The 26,533-nt window shown below is 38.5% G+C and overlaps 1 protein-coding gene across 1 annotated transcript in view; it reads left to right on the top strand.

The window, feature by feature from the left end:
* FBXL17 (F-box and leucine rich repeat protein 17) overlaps window positions 1-26,533 on the top strand; it is a 498,904-nt gene that overhangs the window by 20,554 nt on the left and 451,817 nt on the right. Inside the window, exon 4 of the mRNA XM_043913747.1 lies at window positions 22,130-22,261. Within this exon, the coding sequence (XP_043769682.1) occupies window positions 22,130-22,261 (132 nt within the window). The remainder of the gene's footprint in view (window positions 1-22,129; window positions 22,262-26,533) is intronic.

The following is a 26,533-nucleotide window of genomic DNA, read 5'->3' as shown; positions in this document are numbered from 1 at the left end:
AAAAAGTTGGCTTAAAGCTCAACATTCAGAAAACTAGGATCATGGCATCTGGTCCCATCACTTCATGGGAAATAGATGGGGAAACAGTGGAAACAGTGACAAGACTTTATTTTTGGGGGTTCCAAAATCACTGCAGATGGTGACTGCAGCCATGAAATTCAAAGATGCTTGTTCCTTGGAAGAAAAGACATGACAAACCTTGACGGCACATTAAAAAGCAGAGTCATTACACTTTGCCGACAAAAGTCCGTCTAGTCAAGGCTATGGTTTTTTCCAGTGGTCATATATGGATGTGAGAGTTGGACCATACAGCAAGTTGAGCGCCAAATAATTGATGTTTTTTGAACTGTGGTTGGAGAAGACTCTTGAGAGTCCCTTGGACTGCAAGGAGGTCCAACCAGTCCATCCTAAAGAGATCAGTCCTGGGTGTTCATTGGAAGGACTGATGCTGAAGCTGAAACTTCAATGCTTTAGCCACCTGATGCGAAGAGCTGACTCATTGGAAAAGACCCTGATGCTGGGAGGGATTGGGGGCAGGAGGAGAAGGGGACTACAGAAGATGAGATGGCTGGATGACATCACCGCCTCGATGGACATGAGTCTGAGTAAACTCCGGGAGTTGGTGATGGACAGGGAGGCCTGGTGTGCTGCGATTCATGGGGTCACAGAGTTGGACACGACTGAGCAACTGAACTGAACTGAACTGGAAGAGTTATTTGGACCTCCCTGGTGGCTCAGATGGTAAAGCGTCTGCCTACAGTGCCTACAATGTGGGAGACTCGGGTTCAATCCCTGGGTCGGGAAGATCTCCTGGAGAAGGAAATGGCAACCCAGTCCAGTATTCTTGCCTGGAAAATCCCATGGACAGTGGAACCTGGTAGGCTATAGTCCATGGGGTTGCAAAGAGTTGGACACGACTGAGTGACAGCCACTTCCAAAGAGTTCTTTAAGGAGCAAGATTTAATATGCCACTTAAGTTCTATGAATTTATCTAATATTTACAGCTTTGAGACTAATTATGTAACTCTTTCCTAGAATGTGATGTGTTTTGAAACCTGTTAATTTATGATAGATTAGATGTTTGCTTCAGATTTTTATGGTTTGTGAATTATGAATTAGTTATATATGAAGAAATAATCTGATAAAAGTAATAAAATAGTTTAAATCTTTTTCATCCTAATTAAAACATTTATATATATTTTTCTTTTTTAAAAAATTCGTTTTTAGTGGACCGATAGTTGCTTTCTGGGGCTGCGTTAGTTTCTGCCGTGCGTCAGTGAGTCAGCCGCGGGTGCACATACACGTCCTCTCCCGCTTGAGCCTCCCTCCCACCCGAACCCGTCCGCGCCCTCTAGGTGTCGCGGAGCGCGGGCTGAGCTCCCTGCGCCGCAGCGCCTTCCCCTTAGCCGTCTGTCTGCCGCAGCGCCTTCCCCTTAGCCGTCTGTCCGCCGCAGCGCCTTCCCCTTAGCCGTCTGTCCGCCGCAGCGCCTTCCCCTTAGCCGTCTGTCCGCCGCAGCGCCTTCCCCTTAGCCGTCTGTCCGCCGCAGCGCCTTCCCCTTAGCCGTCTGTCCGCCGCAGCGCCTTCCCCTTAGCCGTCTGTCCGCCGCAGCGCCTTCCCCTTAGCCGTCTGTCCGCCGCAGCGCCTTCCCCTTAGCCGTCTGTCCGCCGCAGCGCCTTCCCCTTAGCCGTCTGTCTGCCGCAGCGCCTTCCCCTTAGCCGTCTGTCTGCACCTGATAAGTGTATGCGTGTCCGTGCTGCGCTCTCACTTCTCTCACCCTCTCCTGCCCCGCCCCGCCCCGCTGTGTGTATGAGTCTGTTCCCTGAGTTTCTGTTCATCCCGAGGAATTTTTCAGAGTAATTGCATCTGAGCCTCACTGCAGTTCAGTGAGTAACCCTTTCCTGTGCTTAAGACTGTGCTGTGGCCGAGTGTGTGTCCTCTTTTAGCCTCTTTCTTCTGGTGGAATGGTGTTATGGAGTAGTAAAGTAGAGAATGGCTTTTCATGTATACATGAAATACAAGTAAAAGTTTCATGCAGCAATTTTCTATTCTATACTATTATGTTAAATAAATATTTGATCTTGATTCACTCAGTAAATTAAAGACTCATTGGTATTTGATAAGCTCTGCTGTGGAGTGTATTACAGTTTTAGTGAATTAACAACTTAAAAATGTATGATAAAGTTTCAAAGGCTTAGGATGGAACTTTCATAATTGATGAATTTTCCTGGTATTTTTTTTCTTTTCTACTCATAAGCATAGCAATTAAATTGTTGATTCTACAGATCAAGTTAAAAGGTTTTGGGAATATTTTCCTGTTAGTAAAAACTGACAAATGTTTTAGAATGGTATACATGTATTTTATTGATAATATCTTTAAAGATACATTTTCATCATAAGTACTGTAATTTTAGTTGACTTTAGCAAATACCATATGAATGTGTTTTTTATTTTTTATTTTGTTTATTTATTTTTGAATGTGCTTTTTAAAAAAATTATTTTTAACTGGAGGATAATTGCTTTACAATATTATGTTAGTTTCTGCCATACATCAGCATGTACATATGTCCCCTCAGTCTTTGAACCTGCCTCCCACCCTGTTCTACCCCTCTGAGTTATCTATGAAACCCCACGTTTGAGCTCCTTCTGTCATACAGCAAACCTCCACTGGCTCCCTGTTTGCACACGGTAGTGTATGTGTTCCCATGCTGCTCTCTTAATTCATCCCACGCGCGCCTTCCCCTGCTGTGTCCACAGTCTGTTCTCTGTGTCTGTCTCCATTGCTGCCCTGCGATAGGTTCTTCAGTTCCATCTTTGCGACCCCATGGACTGCAGCCTCCCAGGCTCCTCCGTCCATGGGATTTTCCAGGAAAGAGTACTGGAGTGGGTTGCCATTTCCTTCTCCAGGGGATCTTCCCGACTCAGGGATTGAACCCGGGTCTCCCGTATTGCAGGCGGACGCTTTACCCTCTAAGCCACCAGGGAAGCCCTTCCTTCTTTGTAGATTCTATATATATGTGTTAGTATATGATATCTGTTTTTCTCTTTCTGACTTACTTCACTCTGTATAATTGGCTGTAGGTTCATCTGCATATTCGAACTGACTCAGATGTAGTGGCTGAGTAATATTCTATTGTACATTTGTACCATAGCCTCTTTATCCATTCATCTGCCAATGGACATCTAGGTGGCTCCTATGTTCCAGCTGTTGTAAATAGTGCTGCACTGAACATTGGGGTACACATGTCTCTTTCAGCTATGGTTTCCTCAGGGTATGTGCCCAGTGGTGGGATTGCTGGGTTATATGGTAGTTTTATTCCTAGTTTTTTTAAGGAATCTCCATACTGTTCTCCATAGTGGTGTATCAATTTGCATTCCCACCAACAATGCAAGAGTGCACACCCTCGCTAGTATTTATTGTTTGTAGATTTTTTGATGATGGCCATTCTGACCTGTATGAGGTGACACCTCATTGTAGATTTGATTCACAGTTCTCTAATGCTGAGTTATGTTGAGCATCTTTTCATATGTTTATTAGCTATCTGTATGTCTTCTTTGAATAATGACTATTTAGGTCTTTTGTTCACTTTTTGATTGGGCTGTTTGTTTTTTCTAGTGCTGCCTGAGCTGCTTATAAATTTTGGAGATTAACCCTTTGTCAGTTGTTTCATTTGCTATTATTTTCTCCCATCCTGAGGGTTATTTTTTTAACTTGTTTATAGTTTCCTTTGTTGTGCAAAAGCTTTTAAGTTTAATTAGATCCTACTTGTTTATTTTTGTTTTTATTTCCATAAATAGGAGGTGGGTCATAGAGGATCTTGCTGTCGTTTATGTCAAGCAGTACACTGCGTATGTTTTCCTCTAAGAGCTTTATAGTTTCTGAACGTATATTTAAGTCTTTAATCCATTTTGAGTTTATTTTTGTGTATGGTGTTAGGAGTTGTTCTAGTTTCATTTTTTAGATGCAGTTGTCCAGTTTTCCCAGCCCTACTTATTGAGGAGGGTGTCTTTTCTCGATTGTATATTCTTGCATGATATATTCTTACTGTATTCTCCATTGTATATTCCTCCTTTGTCAAAGATAAGGTGCCCATAGGGGTGTAGTTTATCTCTGGGCTTTCTGTCTTGTTCCATTGGTCTACATTTGTGTTTTTGTGACAGTACCATACTGTCTTGATGACTGTATCTTTACAGTATGGTCTGAAGTCATGCTGTGTGGTCAGTCATGTCCATCTCTTTGTGACCCCATGGACTGTAGCCCGCCAGGCCTCTCTGTCCATGGAGTTTTCCAGGCAGGAATGCTGGAGTGGATTGCCATTTCCTATTCCAGGAGATCTTCCTGACCCAGAGATCAAACCTGTGTCTTTTGTGTCTCCTTTTGACAGGCAGGTTCTTTACCACTGGCACCACTTGGGAAGCCAGGAAGTCAGGAAGATTGATTCCTCCAGCTCCTTTTTCTTTCTCAAGATTGTTTTAGCTATTAGGGGTCTTTTATGTTCTATACAAATTGTGAAATTATTTTTTTTCTGGTTCTGTGAAAAAATACCGTTGGTAGTTTGATAGGGATTGCCTTGAATCTGTAGATTGCTTTGGGCACTATAGTCATTTTCACAATATTGGTTCTTCCAATCCAAGTAACTCTGTATCTCTCCATCTGTTTCAATGTATTTTTTGATTTCTGTTTATAAAGGCAGTTAGGTAAATCATTTTATTTTGGAGTTGTAATGGATCTAAAATTTAATATATTGAGTATTTCATTCACCTCACAATGTTTCTTAAATTTTTGGTGAAATACCTGATGGGCTGTTTTGGGCTGTATTCTCTGTTCTTTGTGGAATACCACCTTGAAATCCTGATATTCTTATTTCCGTTAAAATAACTCCAAATAGTTTTACTGTTACCATATTTCTGTTATTTTATGTATCCTGTAAAACTGAAATCACTTATTTAGGGGGAAAAAGAGCTACTTAATTCAGAAGAGTAGGCTATGTACGTTTTTCTAGTATTTTTACTACCATCTAGCACGTCACAGCAAACAAGAGACAGCATACTAGTGAAAGTATTCAAAGAAATCTAAGAAATTGTATCCATTAAGTTAATATTTTATGTGACTACTCATATTTGATTACAGTAGTTTAACCCCTCAATCCAGTTAATGGATCTCTGTAGAAATTTCTAGAAATAGCCACTGAAGGCATCTCCTCAGATTAAAATGGTACTAAATAATAGATGCTGCATTAGTAAATTTTGGTCTTATTATATTATGGATTTTTAGATCTTTAAAAATAAACATGTAAAATAACATTAGCAGAATGATGGAGTGAACAGTTCCCAGACCCCATTCCTCCACAGAAACATTTGAAAACAAGCAGAAATTTTTAGACCCAACTTTGCCAGAACTCAGAAAAACACTGTTTGACAGCAAAGTGAATGCCGGGGCAGGGAAAGGCAGTTTAAAAACGGTGATGGAGCTTTGTGACACTTTTACTTGTCTGTGCCTTGTACCTTCCCTAGCTTGGCAGCAACACTGAAGAAGCAGCTTGTGCTCTCAGCATATGTCCCTGGTTCCAGAGGGAGCAGAGCAGAGTTTATTCACAGTTTACTGTGTTTGTGTATTCTAACCCGCCTGGGAGCTTCTTAAAGGACTCATGTACGGTGCTCATATTTGTTTCACCTAATTCCAGATACATTCAGGGTGGGTATTGTAAGCAAATACAAAAATCTCCAGTCGTTGGGGCAAAAGATTATCGCTGAGTCACGCACTGGATCACACAAGGCATGAGAGGAAAAAGCCAGGGAGAGAATTTCTTTGGAAAATTAGGATAATCAGCCTTCTTTATGGTCCAGCTCTCACATCCATACATGACTTCTGGGAGAACCATAGCTTTAACTATATGGACCTTTTCTGGCAAAGTGACATCTCTGCTTTTTAATAAGCCGTCTAGGTCTGTCATAGCTTTCCTTCCAAAGAGCAGGCGTCTTTTAATTTCATGACTACAGAACTTACTTTAATTATAATTGGATTAAGTTCTCTAATTAAAGGGCAAAGATTGGCAGAATAAAAAAAAAAACAACCATGCATATAAAGTCTAAAATCATTCCTTTTAGATATTGACACAGTGAGGTTGAAAGTTAAAAAAAATGGAAAGAGTTATTCCACTCAGATTCTAATAACCAAGGAAAACTGTAGTGCTCCTCAGTTTATGGTGTTTTGCCTTAATAATTTTTTGACTTTATGATGGTGTGAAAGCCATAAGCATTCAATAGGAGCTGTACTTCAGATTTTGAATTTCCGTCTTTCCTGGGCTGGCAGTATGTGACGCGCCACTCTCTCACGTTTCTGGATGGTGGCTGGGCGGTGGTTCCCAGTCAGGCTCACAGTCACGACGGTAAACAGCTGTCACACCGACAGCCACTCTGTACCCATCCTGCTCTTCTCTCTTTCACTTCTGGTGAAATTTTACAAGGTACTCAACACTTTATTATAAAATAGGCTTCATATTAGATGGTTTTGCCCAAATACAGGCTAATATAAGTGTTCTGAGCCTGTTTATGGTAGGCAACGCTCTCCTGTGGTGTTCAGTAGATTAGCTGTATTAATGCATTTTTGACTTACAATCTTTTCAACTTACAGGTTTATCAGGAATTAAGTCTATTGTAAATTGAGGAGGATCTGTATTATTATGAAAAACAATCTTAAGTAAAAAGATTGCAGGAAACAATGAAGGTCATTATAGATTGATAAAAATTTCAATTCATCAAGAAGATAAAACAGTTACAAGCATATGACCCAAACAACACAGCTCCTAAATATATAAAGCAAAAATGGAAAGACTTAAAGGGAGGAAAAGACAGTTTCACATTAATAGTTGGAGATTTTAATACCCTATTTTCAGTAGGAGAGACCAGCTGGAAAAAGATGAACAGTAAACCAGAGGGCTTGCACAGTGCTGTAAACCAGTGACAGCTAATAGATCCTACAGTAGACTGCACTTAGCAGCAAAAGAGTGTGCGTGAGATATTCTCAGTGTTAGATCGTATTTCCCATCACAAACAACTTAGTACATTTGGGAAGATCGAGGCCATACAAGAATCTTTTTTGACCATAATGATTTGAATCTAAGAATCAGTAACATCAAGAAAACTGGAAAATACACAACTATCTGTAAGGTAAACAATATTCTCTTACACAACCAATGGAACAGTGAAGAAATCACAAGGGAAATTGGGAAATATATTGAATGAAAATGAAGATGTAATATACCAAAATTATGGCAACAAAAATAGTGTTCAGAGGGAAATTTATAGTGTAAAAGTTTATGTTTACAAAAGAAGAAAAATCTGAAGTAAGTAACTTAATTGCATCACCTGGAGGACTTAATTGGACACCTGGCATGCTTGCTCAGTTGCTGAATTGTGTCCAACCCTTTGCTACCCCATGGACTCCCACTGGGCTCCTCTGTCCATCCCGGGAGGGATACTGAAGTGCGTAATTTAATACCTGGAGGAACTTGGAAAAGAAGACCAAACTAAATCCAAAGCTAACAGAAGGAAGGAAATAATGATCAGAGCACAGATAAATGAACTGGAAAGCAGACAAGTTATAGAGAGAATCAATGAAACCAAAACTGGTATCTTTGAAAATACCAGGAAAAATGACAAAGCTGTAACTAGATTGACTAAGTAAAAAAGAAGACTCAACTTACTAAATGGGAAATTTAAGAGCAGACATTACCACTAACTATAGAAATATAAAGGATTATATAAGAAAATTATGAACAACCATATACAACAAAAACTGGATTGCCTAGATGAAATGGGTAAATTCCTAGAAATGTATGAGCTACAAAAACTAATGCAGGGATAAGTAGAAAATCTGAATAAAAATTTGTAACAAGTAAGGAGATTGAATCAGTAGTAAAAGTCCTTTCAACAAAGCAAAGTTTGGAATCAGATGACTTCCCTGTTAAATCTGGTCTAACAGGTAAGAAAGAAATAATACCAATCCTTCTGTCAAACTCTTTCAAAATATTTAAAGCAACACTTGGTAATTCTTGTGAGGCCAGCATTACCCTGATTCTAAAGCCAGGTAAAGACACTGCAAAAAAAAGACAACTATAAACTAATATGCTTAATTGCTATAGATGCAGAAATCTTCAACAAAATACAGCAAACAGCATTCAACAGCATGTTAAAAGGATTATAGACTATGACCAAGTATAACTTATCCCATGAATGGAAGGATGACTCGACATACAAAAATCAGTCAATGTGATGCACTGCGTTACCAGAATGAAGGAAGAATCACACACATAATCATCTTAATTGGCTCAGAAATGCATTTGGTGGTCAAACGCCTTTCCTTGATAAAACACACAATGAAATAGGAATAGAAAGGTACTTTCTCAACATAATAAAGGTTATATGTGACTAAAGTGCAGCTAATATACTCAATGGTGAATAGCTGAACACTTTTCCCCTAGGATTAGGAACAGAAACAGTGATACATGTGCTGTGGAAGAATATGCTGGTTCATCAAAAGAGTAAATGTCTAACTATCATGTGACCCAGTAATTCTTCCCTAAATATATACCCCAGATGACTGGAAACAGTGGCTCGAATAGATCCTTGTTTGCTTGTTTTCATTTTTCATTATTCATAACAGCCAGAGGGTGGGAACAACCCAAGTGTCCATTGAGGTGAATGAGTGAATGAAATGTATGTATGTGTGATGAAATACTGTTAGGCCCTATAATGGAATGAATGCTGTACCTGTTACCATATGAGTGAACTTTGAAAGCACATGTCAAGTTAAGTAGGCCGGACACAACAAATACTGTAAGGTTCTACTTACGTAAACTACCTCTTTAGTCGCTTCAGTCACATCCGACTGTGTGACCCTATGTAGCCTGCCAGGCTCCTCTGTCCTTGGGATTCTGCAGGCCAGAGTACTGGAGGGGGTTGCCGTGCCCTCCTCCACGGGATCTTCCCAACCCAGGGATCAAACCTGGGTCTCCTGGGTGTCCTGCATTGCAGGCAGATTCTTTACCGCTGAGCCACCAGGGAAGCCATATAAATTACCTACTAGAGGCAGGTATTTACGTAGAGACAGATGTAGGTAGAGTGTTTCATGGGGTAGGGGAAGTGGAGAATGGGTACTCAGTTGGCTTCAGTCGTGTCTGGCTCTTTGCGACCCTGTGAACTGTAGCCCACCAGGCTCCTCTGTCCGTGGGATTCTCCAGGACAGAGATACTGGAGTATCTCTGGATACTGGATCTCAAGGATACTGGAGTGGGTTGCCATGCCCTCCTCCAGGGGATCTTCCTGACCCAGGAATCAAACCTGCATCTCCTGCTTTGCAGGTGGACTCTTTACCACTGAGCCCCTGGGGAAGCCCGGGGAATGGGTGCTTACTGCTTAATGGGCAGGGAGTTTCTGTGTGAGGTGATGAAAAAGCTTTGGAAGTAGTGGGGATGGTTACACAACACCATGGAGATAATGTCACTGAGTCATATACCTAAATGTGGTTAAAATGGCGATTTTTATGTTAGCTATATTCTACCACAATAAAGGAAAAAGGAAACACTACTTGTTTTTAGATGCTGAATTTCTGTGAGATAAAGGAAACTGTCAGACTCATCTAACCTGTCTTTACATGTTCTAGTTGTAGTCAGCTAAATAAAGAGCAGGTATGCCACCTTTATGTTGTTCTGTGACCCCATGCCCTGCGGCACGCCAGGCTTCCCTGTCCTTCCCTGTGTCCCGGGGTTTGCTCAGGACCGTGTCCAGTGAATCAGTGATGCCATCCAAACATCTCATCCTCTGTAGCTCGCTTCTTCTCTTGCCCTCATCTTTCCAGCATCAGGGTCTTTTCCAGTGAGTCTGCTCTTCACATCCGGTGGCCAGCATATTGGAGCTTCAACTTCAGCATCAGTCCTTCCAATGAGTACTCAGGGTTGATTTATCTTAGGATTCACAAGTTTGATACCCTGGTAGGCCAAGGACCTCTCAAGAGTCCTCTCCAGCACCACAGTTCCAAAGCATCAGTTCTTCGGCACTCTGCCGTGTGTTACTCCCTGTTCATGTATTCTGGCTGTATGTTCATACGTTCAATTTCTCTCTGGATTAACTGCTAGTCTGTGAGATTGGTATTCTTTCATTTTTATAGATGAGTAAGTTGTTTACAGAGAGACTGTCAGTAATGTATTTGAGATAAAGTAGTAAGTGATAGACCCCACTCCAGTGCTCTTGCCTGGAGAATCCCAGGGACGGGGGAGCCTGGTGGGCTGCCGTCTATGGGGTCGCACAGAGTCGGACACGACTGAAGCGCCTTAGCAGCAGCAGCAGTAAGTGATAGGGCTGGCATTCATATCCAGAGGTGTCTTGTCATACTCAACCCATTTAGTTCATTTCCTTCCCTCTGCACATGGCATCCTTGTGTGCCTGCTTAATCGTGTCCGACTCTGTGACCTCACAGACTGTAGCCTGCCAGACTCCTCTCCCCATAAAGTTTTCCAGGCAAGATTACTGGAGTGGGTTGTCATTTCCTTCTCCAGGGGATCTTCCTGACCCAGGAATGGTACCTGTGTCTCCTGCATTGGCAGGCGGATTCTTTTCCAAACGGTGCCACCTGGGAATCCATAACACTCATTTTATCCCTGTAATGATAATCGTTACTTACAATGAGGCTGAGAAAATAGAGATTCTTTACCAAAATATTTCATATTTAAGTAGTTGTAAGAGTGTTTTAAGCATTCTGTCTCTAAATTAGCATCACAGTTGACAATGGGAAGCAAATGTATTTTGGGTGCTTTTTATGTGACAGGCATTGTATTTTGTGCTTTCATGTTTTGTTATCCACTTTAAGCTTCACAGCAGCCCTGAAGTATTTCAGGATGAAAAAGTGAATCTTTTGGAAGTCAAGTAACTTATCCACATTCACATAGTTGGGAAGTTATGGAGCCAATATTCTCTTTCAGTTTTGCTTGATTTCTGAGTCTTGTCATATGAGATCATATCTAGGATTTTTAAGCTGGGATGTATAATTCAATGACTATAGAAAATATTTTCCATTTGTAACTGGGAGTATTGAGGTTTCATATAATTCAAGAAGGCTTCTTTGTGGGAATTTATGGTACTTATGAAAACTTGCCTTCTCATGAACCCTAGTGAATGGTGTTCTGATAGCTCCGTCTTTTCCCGCTGATAGTGATTATAACGCATGAGACGCTCACTCAGTGCTTCACATGCTTTTCCGTGTGCCGGCAAGCGTTTCTAGTTGTGCTCATTTCAAACAAAATCTCCACAGCCCAGTGAGGTGTATGTATGCACTGCTAAAACTCAGTGTCAGTCTCCTCACCTAATGGGCGTGAGGATGGAAGGTGGTCAGTTAACTGAAATTCAGTTAAATGATAGAATCACAAAATCAGTATGTATGATAAACTTTTTAATTAAAAGTGCTATATAATTGTAGATTCATTCAGTGAGTCTTTTGATATAGAGTCAAGGCCTTTTCCTTGAATTAGAGATAGAGTTTTATTTTACTTACATAGATTTACTGATGGCTCAGTGGTAAAGAATTTGTCTGCAATGCCAGGGACAGAGGTTTGATTCCTGGGTCGGAAGATCCCCTGGAGGAGGAAATGGCAGCCCTTTCCAGTACTCTTGCCTGGAGAATCTCATGGACAGAGGAGCCTGGTGGGCTGCAGTCCATCGGATCGCAGAGTCGGATAGATAGATTTTATTTAAAGTACAAGAATGATATGGCACCGCTGACTTTCAGTTTTTATTAAAAATTGAAGTAGGACAGGAATATGGGTGCAGCTTCTTTGAGATTATGATTTTCCTAATATTTTATAATTTTATAGTGTCTTACTGAAAATTAATTTATTGGCATGTTCTTATGGCTTGCTCTCATTGAATGTAGAACATTCAACCTACTTTTTATAGCATGAGCTTTCTTTTTCCTTCACATTTAAGTCAGTTTATTTAATATCTAATGTAAATATGTTAAAATAATAATAATTAGAAAAAACAGGTTTGGAAAGAAACATCACTTCCTGTTGACTTATTATTTTTTTTAATCTCAAGTTTTACTGGCATTTGTTTTTTCAATGTGTTGATTTTTTTTTTTTTTTTTTTTACTGTGGTAGATTCTTCATAATATTTACTATTTTAGCAAGTTTTTTCATTTTAGCAACTTTTAAGTGTGCAACTCAGGGGCATTGTGTATGTTCACTGTTGTGTAACCATTGTGACTCTCTTTTGATTTTTAATTAGTGTCCTTTCAGGACCTCTTCTAGCTACCTCGTGTAAGTGGGCTCACACAGTATTAACTCTTTCGTGTCTGGCTTATAACTTGCATAATGTTTCCAGTGTTTCATAAGGTTAAACAATATAAATCTAGGAAAAAGATTCAAATTTGAGTCCCTAAAGTGGGTCAGATTAGTGGCAGTTTGAAAACTTTGTTTTGCTTTCTTTCTTATCTCATTGTTTGTGTTCCTTTACTACAAATGATGAAACTAATGAATCAAATTATGAAATTGTTACTTTTATGATTTCACAAACATGAATATTTAATGTAGTTGGGTGAAGTTACTATAAGATATGAATTAGTTTTTTTCACTGCTTTCTTTTGCAGATGTGTAATAGTGATGCTGGGAGGGATTGTGGGCAGGAGGAGGAGGGGACGACAGAGGATGAGATGGCTGGATGGCATCACCAACTCGATGGACATGAGTCTGAGTAAACTCCAGGAGTTGGTGATGGACAGGGAGGCCTGGCGTGCTGCGATTCATGGGGTCACAGAGTCGGACACCACTGAGCGACTGAACTGATCTGACTGAATAGTGACAGTGGTGATATATCGGTAATGGAAAGAGGGAGCAAATTCCCTCTCCTACTGAAGGCATACCTCATGTTTTAAAGATATGGTTTTACTACTGGTTTTGAAAAACTTTGATGTGACCTTGGAAAACCTAATGTTACTTTTATCCCAGTGCGTTCTGTGTTGTGGTTTCAGTTATCTAGATTCTTTATCAAATTATGCTCTTCCTAAGGTGTTTGTTTTATTATAAAAGTAACCCAGCAACAGCAAATAGCTTGTTAAAACATATTCTCTTTTGTAAATTCTTAAAGGTAGTGTGCAAAATTTTAATTAAATTTTGAGATGCAGGGAAAATCATCTCCCAAGTATTTTAGAGAAAATTTTTAAAAATACTTTTGGAGTTCTTAGGGGCTTCCCTGGTGGCTCAGATGGTAAAGAATCTGCCTGCAATTCAGGAGACCTGGGTTTGATCCCTGAGTTGGAAAGAACCCCTGGAGAAAGGAATGGCTTCCCACTCCAGTATTCTTGCCTGGAAAATTCCATGGACAGAGGAGCCTGGTGGGCTACATCCATGGGATCACAAAGAGTTGGACGTGACTGAGGGACTAACACTCAAGGTTCTTGAGCAAAACTGAATATCTTAAATGACTGTTATAAAGTGGAAAAGAATAAGTCAAAGATAATCCTTTTTGTATTAATTTGGTCTATTTATAGTTCTAATTGCTGTCATGCGCTAAAATGAACTATGGATTAGTAGGTGGCTTTGTTTAAGTGATAACACCCTTTGTATTAAATGCTTTCCTTCAGAGTTGACTGATAGGTACCCTTGACTCATTAGAGTTAGAGGAGAGATTCTGTTACTGTTCATTCAACTCGCACCTTCCCTAGGGAACCAGAGACTGGGCTTGTACTGATAAAGATTCAGAGCCTCTAAATGACGTTCTGGGGTTCTGTGTCTTAGGGACCTAAGACGATTCACTTGGTGAAGGATGAGAGTTCAAATTGTGCCTGGCATGTCAGTTGCAAATAGCATTGAAGGGTAGGCTGGGTGTGAATATGTGTGTGTGTGTGTTTATTTCTGGGCTCTTTGTTCTGTCCCAATGATCTGTGCCTGTTTTTGTGCCAGTACCACACTGTTTTGATTACTATAGCTTTGTAGTATAGTTTGAAATCAAGACGTCTGATGCTTCCAGCTTTTTTCTTTTTTCTAAGGATTGCTTTGATTATTTGGAGTCTTCTGTGGTTTCATATTAATTTTATGATTATTTGTTTTAGTTCTGTGAAAAATGTCATGGGTATTTTGATAGCTGTTGCACTGAATATGTAGACTGCTTTGGTTAGTATGTCATTTTAACAATATTCTTCTAGTCCACGTGAATGGTTTATCTTTCCATTTCTTTGTGTCATCTTCAGTTTCTTTCATCATTGTTTCATAGTTTTCAGAGTACAGATCTTTTACCTTCTTGATTAAATTTATTCCTGGAACTTTAGGACATTTATTTGGGGAAGCAGTGGCTGGTACAGATGGACACCGATATCGATGCAGTCTTTCCTAGTATGCTCAGTGATTTGGGGGTAACAGTGACTGGTACAGATGGACACCGATATCGATGCACTGTTTCCTAGTATGCTCAGTGATTTGGGGGTAACAGTGACTGGTACAGATGGACACCAATATAGATGCAGGCTTTCCTAGTATGTTCAGTGAGGTTGTCTGAAATAGAACATCAGTTTCTTCAGTGAGACTAAATGATGGTGATTGTCCCTTGAGATGCTCTTCCCTAGTAAGTTATTAGGGTCCTATGCTGTTAATATTTGTTGAGACCATCACCATGGTTCTTATGTATGTATGCCTGCCCATGTGGCTGTTTGCTCTATGGAAAGTTACGATCACTTGTTTATAGATAAAGCCATCAGAGCTACTTGCTAAGGTCAAAACATCATGTAATTGGTTTAAACATCTCTTCCAGATTGCAGCAGTATTCAGTTCAGTTCAGTCGCTTAGTCGTGTCTGACTCTTTGCAACCCACCATGGACTGCAGCACGCCAGGCCTCCCTGTCCATCACCAACTCCCGGAATTTACCCACACTCATATCCATTGTGTTGGTGATGCCATCCAACCATCTCATCCTCTGTTGTCCCCTTCTCCTCCTGCCCTCAATCTTTTTCCAGCATCGGGGTCTTTTCCAATGAGTCAGCTCTTCACATCAGGCGGCCAGAGTATTGGAGTTTCAGCTTCAGCATCAGTCCTCCCAATGAACACCCAGGACTGATTTCCTTTAAGATGGACTGGCTGGATCTCCTTGCAGTCCAAGGGACTCTCAAGAGTCTTCTCCAACACCACAGTTCAAAAGCATCAATTCTTCTGCACTCAGCTTTCTTTATAGCCCAACTCTCACATCCATACATGACCACTGGAAAAACTATAACTTTGACTAGATGGACCTTTGCAGTAGTATAACTTACCTGTTTTAACATGAGATGCTGCCAACCTGTCCACAGACATTGATATCTAAGAGTCTTGTAGATACCTGTTACTCCTTTTATCTAGATTCTGTTGTATTTCTCAGTAATCTTGGCTGGTGCACTAAGTGTTGAGGTCTCTCTATTGCTCAGTATATGGTGGCAGAGGGAAAATACCAGCTTTAATACACAGAAACACGAGATTGGCAATGTTGCTTAGTAATAGAGTTAAATATATCTGTTAATGGAAATTCTAGAGTTTGGTCAGTGGACACAGTCATCATTCACTAGACTGAATCAGCAGTGTCCTGCAAATGTTGAAGCAGGTTGCTCCTTGTGGGCAGTTTATTCTCAAGGGGCAAAAGAACAGAGATGAACTGAACATATTCAGTTTATTAATGTAAGCTCATTAATAATCTGTGTAGAGACCAGGTAGTTAGACCAGAGTTCACAGGAAGGGCGCAATAGTAGAGAAGCATTTCCTGTCTGTTTCTGTGTGTGTTTTCCTGATTTATTCATTTTAGAGCATCTGTGCTGTTTCCTTGCTCTGGAAAGATGAGGATTTAGCTCACTTATCCTTTTGTATCTCCTATCCCTTCATAGTATCAAAATAGTTCTAATTTTGATTAAATAAGTCTTCAGTATTTACATGTTATAATTGTGTACCTACCTTTTTTCCATTTGGAATTTTGTTTTTATCAGAATGAATAAATACCTTTTGTCCTCATTTACTTTACTAGTTTTTGTATCTTAACAGTGGTGGAGCCCACAGTTTCCCCCCACCTGTTTTAGTATCTATATATAGATACTTAGTTAAGGTTATTTTCTTAAAGCAGACAGCAGTCTGGACTTCTTGCATGTATACTTTTGCGTTAATGGTCATCTTAGTGTCTTACCTTCACTGTTGTTCTTAGTGTTTTCTTCTTCTTGCTGTTCTGAGAGGTGGCCTATTACCTAGACATCACGCCTTCTTTCTCTGGATGCACTCTAATGTTTTATAGAGCACAGGCTGTGATCACTTCCTGTGTGGGATGCACGGATATATGGGATGTAAGTCTTTTTTGAGAATTTGCATGTGTGGAAATGCCTCTGTTCTGCCCCTCACACTTAACAGCATTGTAGATATGAAATAGTTTTCTTTCAGAATTTGATGGCGATGCTCTGTTGCTTTCTTTCAGTGCTGTCATTAAGCAGTTTGATGCCATTTCATCTCTAGTCCTCTCTGTGAAGTCTGTTTCTCACTAGAAGTCTGTGGAATGTTTTTTATGCCCACAGTTATGAAACTTTGTGATGCTTTGCCTTGGCTTAGATCTGCTTTTGTCATTTGTGGTTAGACGTCCGGGTGAGTCCTTTTGGTCTGGAAGTCCATATCCTCTCATCCTGGAACATTTTATGGAATGATTTCTTTGAATTCCTCCATTTTCACTGTGTAAACAATCATCCCCACATTTTCAGAAGTATGCTTTTTCTCCCGTCTGTCCGTGGCATAACCCGGTCAGAAGACGCTGTAGCTCACGGCCCTCAGTGATCTCCAGCCTTTTACTATTGTCTGAGAGTGGGCAGGGGCGAGCTGTGCACAAGTGGGGAGGTGATCTGAGTGGCTGACTACCTCTTCAGTAGACTTTTCAGGAATCCTGGCATCTTCCACACCAGCCTTGCCCTCACTGGTGAGCTGGTTGGGTGTCCTGGTAGTGAGTTAAGATATTTCTGCTCTGCTTTCTTCACTCACTGACTTTCAGTTCAGCTTTCTCTGGTCTGAGTAACATGCCATTGTATGTTTGTTCTAGAAATACGTGTGCCTTTTTAGTGCTTTGTAAGATCTGGTGGCACATCTGACGAGCACGATGGGAACTGATGACAGAGATGCTGTGTCACTGTATCTGTGAGAGCAGTGTGTTACGTGAGGTTATTCCTGCTCCCTGTTGTTTACAGAGTTGTGCGTACTGCTAAACCACTGTGATTGTTAACAAGTGAAGGAGAGCTTAAAGTTCATTAGGGAATAGCAAGTAGATACAAATGTACCTTTTCTTTTTCCTTATGCATTTACCTGGAATCCTTGATTTCCACCTGTGGACCCAATTTAGAACTGTTCAATTAAATAGAACATGGTATTCATGGATCCCTTTATTTGTCCATTTTTCAAAAAGACTTCTTTACAATGAAAAACTCTGATCAACCCTTTCAGTCATTCAACAAATATTTACTAAGTATCAGCTGAGTATTAGACAGGGCACCAGGGCTGCATTAGTGAAACCTCTGTCTTCATGGAGTTTACATTTCCAGTGGAATATGTGTCTGGTTATCGTGTTACATAGATTAAAATAACATGCCTTGTGTATATCACCATTCCTAGAAAAATAGTTGAAATTGTGTATCTTTCTGACTCTTTCTTACTTTATTTGAAACAAAAACTTGAAAGTTTTTTTTTTAATAAATGATTTATTTGCAAAAAGATGTGATAAGATTGGTAAAAAAGAAAAAAAAGAGCAATACCCATTTTTGCACCGATCAGAAATAACTGCTGTAAACACTTCGGTGTATATTTCATCTCCTTTCTATACATATGCATATATTTGAATATGTATATGTGTACATACATAAGCATAATTAGTGGAATTGTATTGTAAAAACATGCACAATTTACATTTTATTTGTCAAGTGTTTACTTCAGTTTTTTTTGTTGCTGTTGTTCAGAGACTCGGTCGTGTCCGACTCTGCGACCCAGCGGACTGCAGCACGCCAAGCCTCCCTGTCCTTCACCATCTCCCGGAGCGTGCTCAAACTTGTGTCCATTGAGTTGGCGATGCCATTCAACCATTTCATCCTCTGTTGTCTTCTCCTCCTGCCTTCAATCTTTCTCAGCATCAGGGTCTTTTCCAATGAGTCAGCTTTTTGCATCAAATGGCCAAAGTATTGGAGCTTCAGTTTCAGCAGCAGTCCTTCCAATGAATATTCAGGGTTGATTTCCTTTAAGACTGACTCTTTGATCTCCTTGCAGTCCAAAGGACTCTCGAGAGTCTTCTCCAACACCACAGTTCAAAAGCATCAATTCTTCAATGCTCAGCCTTTTTATGGTCCAGTTCTCACATCCATGTATGAATACTGGAAAAACCATAGCTTTGACTCTATGGACCTTTGTTGGCATATTGATGTCTTTGTTTTTTAATATGCTGTCTAGGTTTGTCATAGCTTTTCTTCCAAGGAGCAAGTGTCTTTTAATTTCATGGCTGCAGTTATCATCTGCAGTGATTTTGGAGCCCCCAAAAATAAAGTCTGCCACTGTTTCCATTGTTTCACCATCTGTTTGCCATGAAGTGATGGGATGGGATGCCATGATCTTAGTTTTTTGAATGTTGAGTTTTAAGCCAGCTTTTTCAGTCTCCCTTTTCACCTTCATCAAGATGTTCTTTAGTTCCTCTTCGCTTTCTGCCATAAGGGTGATATCATCTGCATACCTGAGGTTATTACTATTTCTCCTGGCAATCTTGATTTGAGTTTGTGCTGCATCCAGCCTGGCCTTTCTCATGATATACTCTGCATATAAGTTAAATAAGCAGGGTGACAATATACAGCCTTGACATACTCCTTTCCTGATTTGGAACTAGTCTGTTGTACCATGTCCGTTTCTAACTGTTGCTTCTTGACCTGCTTATAGGTTTCTCAGGAGGCAGGTCAGGTGGTCTGGTATTCCAGTCTCTTTAAGACTTTTCCACAGTTTGTTGTAATCCACAAAGTCAAAGGCTTTCAGTTCAGTCGCTCAGTCATGTCTGACTCTTTGCAACCCCATGGATTGTACCACGCCAGGCTTCCCTGTCCATCACCAACTCCCGGAGCTTGCCCAAACTCATGTCCATCTAGTTGGTGATGCCATTCAACCATTTCATCCTCTGTCATCACCTTCTCCTCCTGCCTTCAATCTTTTCCAGCATCAGGGTCTTTTCAACTGAGTCATTTCTTCCCATCAGATAGCCAGAGTATTGGAACTTCCTTCAGCTTCAGCATCAGTCCTTTCAATGATTATTCAGGACTGATTTCCTTTAGGATTCACTGGTAGAAATTACTAGTCAGTCAGTGTAGAACTGCCCGAGATCAAAGGCTTTGGTGTAGTCAGTGAAGCAAAAGTAGCTGTTTTTCTGGAATTCTCTTGCTTTTTCTATGATCCAACGGATGTTGGCAATTTGATCTCTGGTTCCTCTGCCTTGTCGAAATAGCTTGTGCATCTGGCAGTTCTTGGTTCATATACTGTTGAAGCTTAGCTTGACGGATTTTGAGCATTACTTTGCTAGCATGCAATATGAGTGCAATTGTGTGGTAGTTTGAGCATTCTTTGGCATTGCCTTTCTTTGGGATTGGAATGAAAACTGACCTTTTCTAGTCCTGTGGCCTCTGCTGACTCTTCCAAATTTGCTGGCATATTTGGAAAAGTGCAGCACTTTCATAGCATCATCTTTTAGGATTTCAAATAGCTCAGCTGGAATTCTATCACCTTCAGTAGCTGTGTTTGTCCTGATGCTTCCTAAGGCCCACTTGACTTCACATTCCAGGATGCCTGGCTCTAGGTGAGTGATCACATCATCATGGATATCCAGGTCATTAACACCTTTTTTTATAGTTCTGTGTATTCTTCTTCTGTCCATAATGTTTCTGTCCTTTATTGTGCCCATCTTTGCATGAAATGTTCCCTAGTTTTCTTGAAGAGATCTCTAGTCTTTCCCATTCTATTGGCTTCCTCTTTTTCTTTGCACTTATCACTGAGGAAGGCTTTCTTATCTCTCCCTGCTATTCTTTGGAACTCTTCATTCAGATGGGTTTGTCTTTCCTTTTCTCTCTTGCCTTTCACTTCTCTTCTTTCCTCAGCTATTTGTAAGGCCTCCTCAGACAGCCGTTTTGTTTTTGCCTTTCTGTTTTTTGGGGTGGTTTTGATCACCACCTCTTGCACAGTGTCATGACCCTCCGTCCATAGTTCTTCAGGCACTCTGTCTTTCAGTTCTAACCCCTTGAATCTGTTTCTCACTTCTGCTGTGTAATCTGAAGGGGTTTGATTTAGGTCATACCTGCACGGCCTGATGGTTTTCCCTTCTTTCTTCAATTTAAGTCTGAATTTGGCAGTAAGGAGTTTATGATCTGAGCCACAGTTAGCTTCCGGTCTTGATTTTGCTGACTGTATAGAGCTTCTCCATCTTTGACTGCAAAGAATATCGTCAGTCTGATTTTGGTATTGACCATCTGGTGATGTCCATGTGTAGTCTTTTGTGTTGTTGGAAGAGGGTGTTTGCTATGACCAGCGCGTTTTCTTGGCAAAACTGTGTTAGCCTTGACCTGCTTCGTTTTGTACTGCAAGGCCAAATTTGCCTGTCACTCCAGGTGTCACTTAACTTCCTACTTTTGTATTCCAGTCCCCTATGGTGAAAAGGACATCTTTTTTTTTGGCGTTACTTCTAGAAGTAACTTGACCTACTTCTGGTAGGTCTGCTTAGTAACTGTTCAACTTCAGTTTTTTTGACATTAGTGGTTGGGGCATAGACTTCGATTAATGTGATATTGAATGGTTTTCCTTGGAAATGAACCAAGATTATTTCAATTTAATGGTTGTCTAATATTCAATTTTATGCAAACACCATAATTTATAACTTTAAGTTATTTTCTCTATTTTACTATTTAAAAAACTATGGTGCTAATTTCTTGTAGATAACTCTTACCAAACACCTTTAGTTAATTATTTCAATGATCTGTTATGAATAATTTTAAATGTATGGAAAATTTGAAAGAATTTTAGAGTCGACACCTGAATACCTACTATGTAGGTTGTATAATTAACATTTTAGTGTGTTGACTTTACTGTATATCTAGTCAATTATCCATTCTTCTTACATTTTTTGGTAAATATTTAGATGCCAAGTTATATAATTTTCAGGCAAATTTTATAAAATAAAAAAAATTTTATAAACCCCCCGTGATTTTTATTTTATTTATTTATTCCACCCCCATGATTTTTAGTAATAATTTATACACTTTGAACTCTTGTCAACACTGGATTTCTTGTTTTAATGTAACTTTTTAGATAATTTTTGATTTATAGATTTTTACTAAATTTTCTCATTTTATCTAAGATGACTTTCTTCATATGTAATACTCATAAAACAATATTTATAATTTGCTTTAATTATCTAATTTCTACTCTAGATTTTGGAAAGAAATGTATGTAATTTGTTCTATATGGTGCTTAATGTTTTTTAAGGGGAACATTATACTTGTAACTTCTTAATGTACACTTGAGGAAAGTAATCAGGAAATCGCAAGTCCCTTTTGTTTTAGTGTTTGCAATAAGGGTGTAAATAAGTGTTAACTAGAATATTGGCTCCAGCATATTCAGTCCTTTTTCTCTTTCACAGTGTAAATGAGCTGATGGAGAAAAAGGACACATTGTGGGCAGTCAGAGCTAGAAGTAGAATCTCATTAATTGAACACTCATTCACTCACTGTATCGTGTTTCACTTCTTGGACTTTGGTTTTATCCCTTGGATCTCTATTACTTTCAGTCTAACAGTATGACTGATAAAAAGACTTAAGAGTAATAAAGATATGAATTTGAAGTGTTAAGGAACCTAGGCCTCTTGGTGGATGTATAGTGTGAAGCAGTTGAAGCAAGGAAATGATTAGAAGGTCAAAGGGCTTACACAGCACTGTTTTCAATGAGATTGCCTGCATTCTATTTTAAGAGAAATTTATAAATAATTATTTAACTTTGGTATAGCTATTTAAAAAATTATTTGGAAATCCCACTAGAAATATGTTGACTTTGTTATTTTTGGAGCATTCAGCGAAATCTCTTTATTTACAGCTGGGGTCGAAATGCAGAGAACTCAAAGATATTCATTTCGGCCAGTGTTACAAGATCTCAGATGAAGGCATGATCGTCATAGCTAAGGGCTGTCTGAAATTACAGAGAATATACATGCAGGAAAACAAATTAGTAAGTACTTCTTATCATCCTTCTGTTTTTCATTTAACTCTAGAACTCCTTATAACTTAGTGTTATCAATTTTTTTCTGCTTCTTTTGGTGGTTTAGAGCCAAATTCTACTTCAAAGTAAGAATCTTAAAACAGTGATTTCTGTAATTTGATTTTATAGTCATGTGGATGCTTGCTTGTATATGGTACTTACATGTTAAAAATTCTTCATTACCATGTGCTAATGTGTTTTTTCCTAAACTCTGATAGTGGAAAAAATTAATTGGAAAAAATGAAATTTGACTGCCAAACATGAGTATGTAGTTGTCATTCTTTCTGACTCCCCTAGGGATTATAGTAATTTTAGATAGTTAGGAATTTTTAATATTCAAGAAGATGTACATTTGTGAAATAGAGCCTTTCACTTAGTATGGCGTAAAATGGGATTCAATAAATTGAGACAGATAATGTCGGTAGTTACATAGGTTTTAGAGTGTTACATAGAATTTACATTATATTTTAAGCACATGTATAGATAATCATACACAGTGTTTTATAAATATATTTAAAACCATGTAATTTTCTCTTATTGAGATAACTTTACGTATCATAAAATTTGCCTTTTAAAAATGTACAATTCAGTATATTCACAAAGTTGTGCAGTCATCATCACTGATTCTAAAATGGTTTTACTATCCCGTAAAGAAACTTTGTGTCCATTAGCTGTCCCTCTTCATCCCCCTTCTTCTAGCTCATGGCAACTGGTAATCTACTTTTGGTTTCCATGGATTTGTCTGTTCCAGACATTTCATACAAACAGAAGAACACAATATGTGGTCTTTTGTATCTACCTTCTTTGCCTTACCATATTTTTTCAGAGTTCATTTGTGTTGTAGCATGTGTCAGAGCTTCATTCCTTTTTATAGCTGAATAATATTCCAAATTCATTTAACTTTGATTTGATAAGTATGCAATATAGAGAAAGAAAACTTTTTAACAGAAAAAGCTGTCACTGCAGAGGCGTTAGTAGAGTTCTTGACGTTGAAGAAATGCTCTGCATTAACATGTAGGGAAGATGGTCTTGAATATGTATCAGATTCACAGAGAAGATGCGCTTTTTAACTGTATCTGCAAAGTTAAGAGATCTTTTTGTTGCCCCCCCGACCCTTAGAGTTAGTTTACAAAATTTAGTAAATACCTCTCACGTTATTAAGGTAAGTTTTCAAAAGTCTCTAACAAACGCCAGCACTTCAAGTAAGATAATGCTTTTTTTTTTAAAAAAAGATTAAAAAAAAATAAAGATTATAGTAAGAAAAAAATTGAAACACTGTGAATTAAAAGTATATGCTTTTATTACCACATAGAATTATATATTTCTCTAAAATTACATAATAAAAATACTTCCTATTCCTCTTTACATTTAATACAATTTTAATAATCACTCCGGAGTCTTTATGTTCTTTTGGAGACAGTAAGGTCTTCCGGGTCAGAGAGAGTGAATTTTTGAATCCTGTATTGTGTCCCTGGGAAAGCTACTTAAGAGTTTCTGAACGTCTTTTGCAAATTGGGTTATTAGTATTTGTCTTTTTGTGAGTTGTGGTTTTGAGGATTAAATGACATAATGTCCTTAAATTGTGTAGTATTAATTCTGACTCATAGGAAACATAGAAAACGAGTGGTTTTATGAGATATTGACTGTGTTTGTCGTCTGTTTCCATTTTACACTCAAGATAAATTAAAAGATGGTCATACCAACTTAGTGTTTAATATTTCTCACATAATGGAAACATTTGTTGACTGATTAATATTTGTTTTCTTGTTGAGCAAAACCAGAGAAACATTCTTTTTTTTTTGTCTTTAGGGTGAAAACCTTTTATTAATTAGAGAACACAACATAAAATGAAATTTAAATTTGACATTTAGAAAGGGCAAAACAAATCCTACCTGATCAAAGTCTTGTTTGGTTGGTTGTTCACTTTTAATGTCCCAAGTCAACATTACAAAATAAAAAGGTGGCACTTCTGCACCCAAGCCAATTTTCTTTACCTGTCTCTTGAAATTTAGACATCTGTGAGCCACTGATTGCAAGAGCATTTTAGCCACCCAGAAGGTGACTGATCTACAGCTTGAAACCCTGCCCCGAGCATAGAATCCCACATACAGAAGATGCTCAAAAACATCTTTGTTTCAGAGAAAAATTTTGGCCGGTGGTTTCTTAAAGGAATTAACCATGGTTTTTGAAGGTTCTAGTTATATTCAAATGTCCTTGATATTATGGTCCATTAGAAAGATATTATGTACTTAGATGCTAAAGGAATCAGTTTTTTATGTAGTGTTATTCAGTAAACATTTTGATTTCATTGCTGATTTGAAGTAATTTTTCCTATATTTTAGTTCAATGAAATTCTTTCAATTTAAGGTTTTTAGAAAGAGAAATTGAGAATCATTTGAACTCTTTCTGTTGGGCTGTTACGCTGTTGATAACTCATCTCCCATAGGAACTTTGGTTTGTATTTTTAGGAATTATGAAATAAGGAGAAATATTTGAATTACTTGCAAAGCTGCGGTTTTAAGTAGTCTGGGTTTTTGCGTTCTGAGATGTATTTTCATTAGTTCCTTAGCAACAAATATTTTAAATAGGGCAAGTAGAAATAATAATCTGGTTAATGACAAATAATATTTATATATGTGGATATGTAATTCTGTTGTATAGTTAATTATAGACAGGGATAATAAATGTCATTAAATAGGACAAACAACTAGTACAGATACTTAGGAGAATATTGTGTCTGAAAGGATGCCGGCAGAACTCTACCTGCACAGATAGATGTTGATCATTAGCCAAATTATTTTGCTAATTCTCTTATCAATCTTAAGAAGAACCTTCGCCAAAGAGTGTTAGAGTTTTATTGTGTAGCCTGAAAATAATCATAGTGTAGTGCTTTTCCAAAGTATAAAGTTTGCTGACCTTAGAATACCAAACTGTGTGCTTTTATATACACTGAGTATTTGACTATGTATATACTTTTTTTAATATTATATCTTGGCCTTTAGATGGCAGCATTGTCTTTGTATATTTCAGTGGCATAGCTTTTTGTGTCCTTGATGTAACTGGAAAGATAAAATGCTTGTACATGGATTATTGCAGATATTTATGGTTTATTTTTAATTTTGTCCTTTAAATGATTTTAGGGAAACTTTCTCTAAAAATATGAAATGCTTAGCTTTATCTCGAGTGTTACATGGTGAACTTGCTGTCTTACCCAAGGTAGCAGAATATTTGAACGTGCTTATTTGTGGTACTGTAAGTAAGGTAGACTTTAGAATGGGGAAAGGAATCCTTTATTTACCAGAGGGAGCTTTATGCAGGGGTAAAGTGAGGACGATGACTTGACATTTTTGGATTCAAATGATTCATGGTGAAGCAAAGAATTGAGGACTTAGATGTAAAATCTTCCCCCCCAAATAATGGGTTTTTGTTTTACTCATTTTTTGAATGAGACAGGTGCCATACACCTAGATTGGATGTATTTTGCATTTTCTATAAAATGTTATATAGATTATAAAAACAGATCTGAGGAATACAGCTCTAATGAGTGTCTAGCATACTGTATACAGCTGTCTGTTGTCTATTAGCTGTAGCATTAATATCACTTCTGTGCAGTACTGGCTACAAAATTATTCTAAAGCCATGCTTAGTTTGTGTATATAGTTATTGATGATCTAGAAACTTCATTAAATATATTTTCTCTGCTTTTTAATTTCCTTGCTCCAGATTCTGCTTCTCTACTTTTTGGACAGAAGTTCTTTGGGCAGCTTTTTATTTAATTTTAAAATGATGGGGTCAGATAGATTATCTACATTGGCTATCCAACTTGATGTCTTAAAGTACTAGGGTTTTATGATTTTGAAAATGGTTTCTATGCTAAGGCTTAGGATCAGCATATTTGATATATATGTGTTATATTTATTTAGCTTATTTTTAGGAACTTCTACTTTGTAGAGTTGAGTTATGAACTAGTATAGATTCTGGAGTTACCTAAGAAACTAGTAATATATTATGAATAGATTTTAGAAAGTTTTTGGGAAATGACGACTGTTTTCTGGTTAAAACTTGATTTCCTGTCAGTTAATTATGACTTTTGTTTTTTTTCAACCTCCTGGTGAATTGTTTTACTAGTTTTATAATTCTGTACCATCTCCTTTGGCTCCTGCTGTAACATTATTTGTAACATTGTTTTTAATGTTGTTATCCTTTGGAGGCTTACATGTATGAAGTTGGATCTAAATTTAC

This window comes from Cervus elaphus, chromosome 9 (assembly GCF_910594005.1).
Source record: "Cervus elaphus chromosome 9, mCerEla1.1, whole genome shotgun sequence".
NCBI classification, from domain to species: domain Eukaryota; kingdom Metazoa; phylum Chordata; class Mammalia; order Artiodactyla; family Cervidae; genus Cervus; species Cervus elaphus.
Note: the sequence above shows the minus strand (reverse complement) of the source record. Positions and strands in the feature narration are given on the sequence as shown.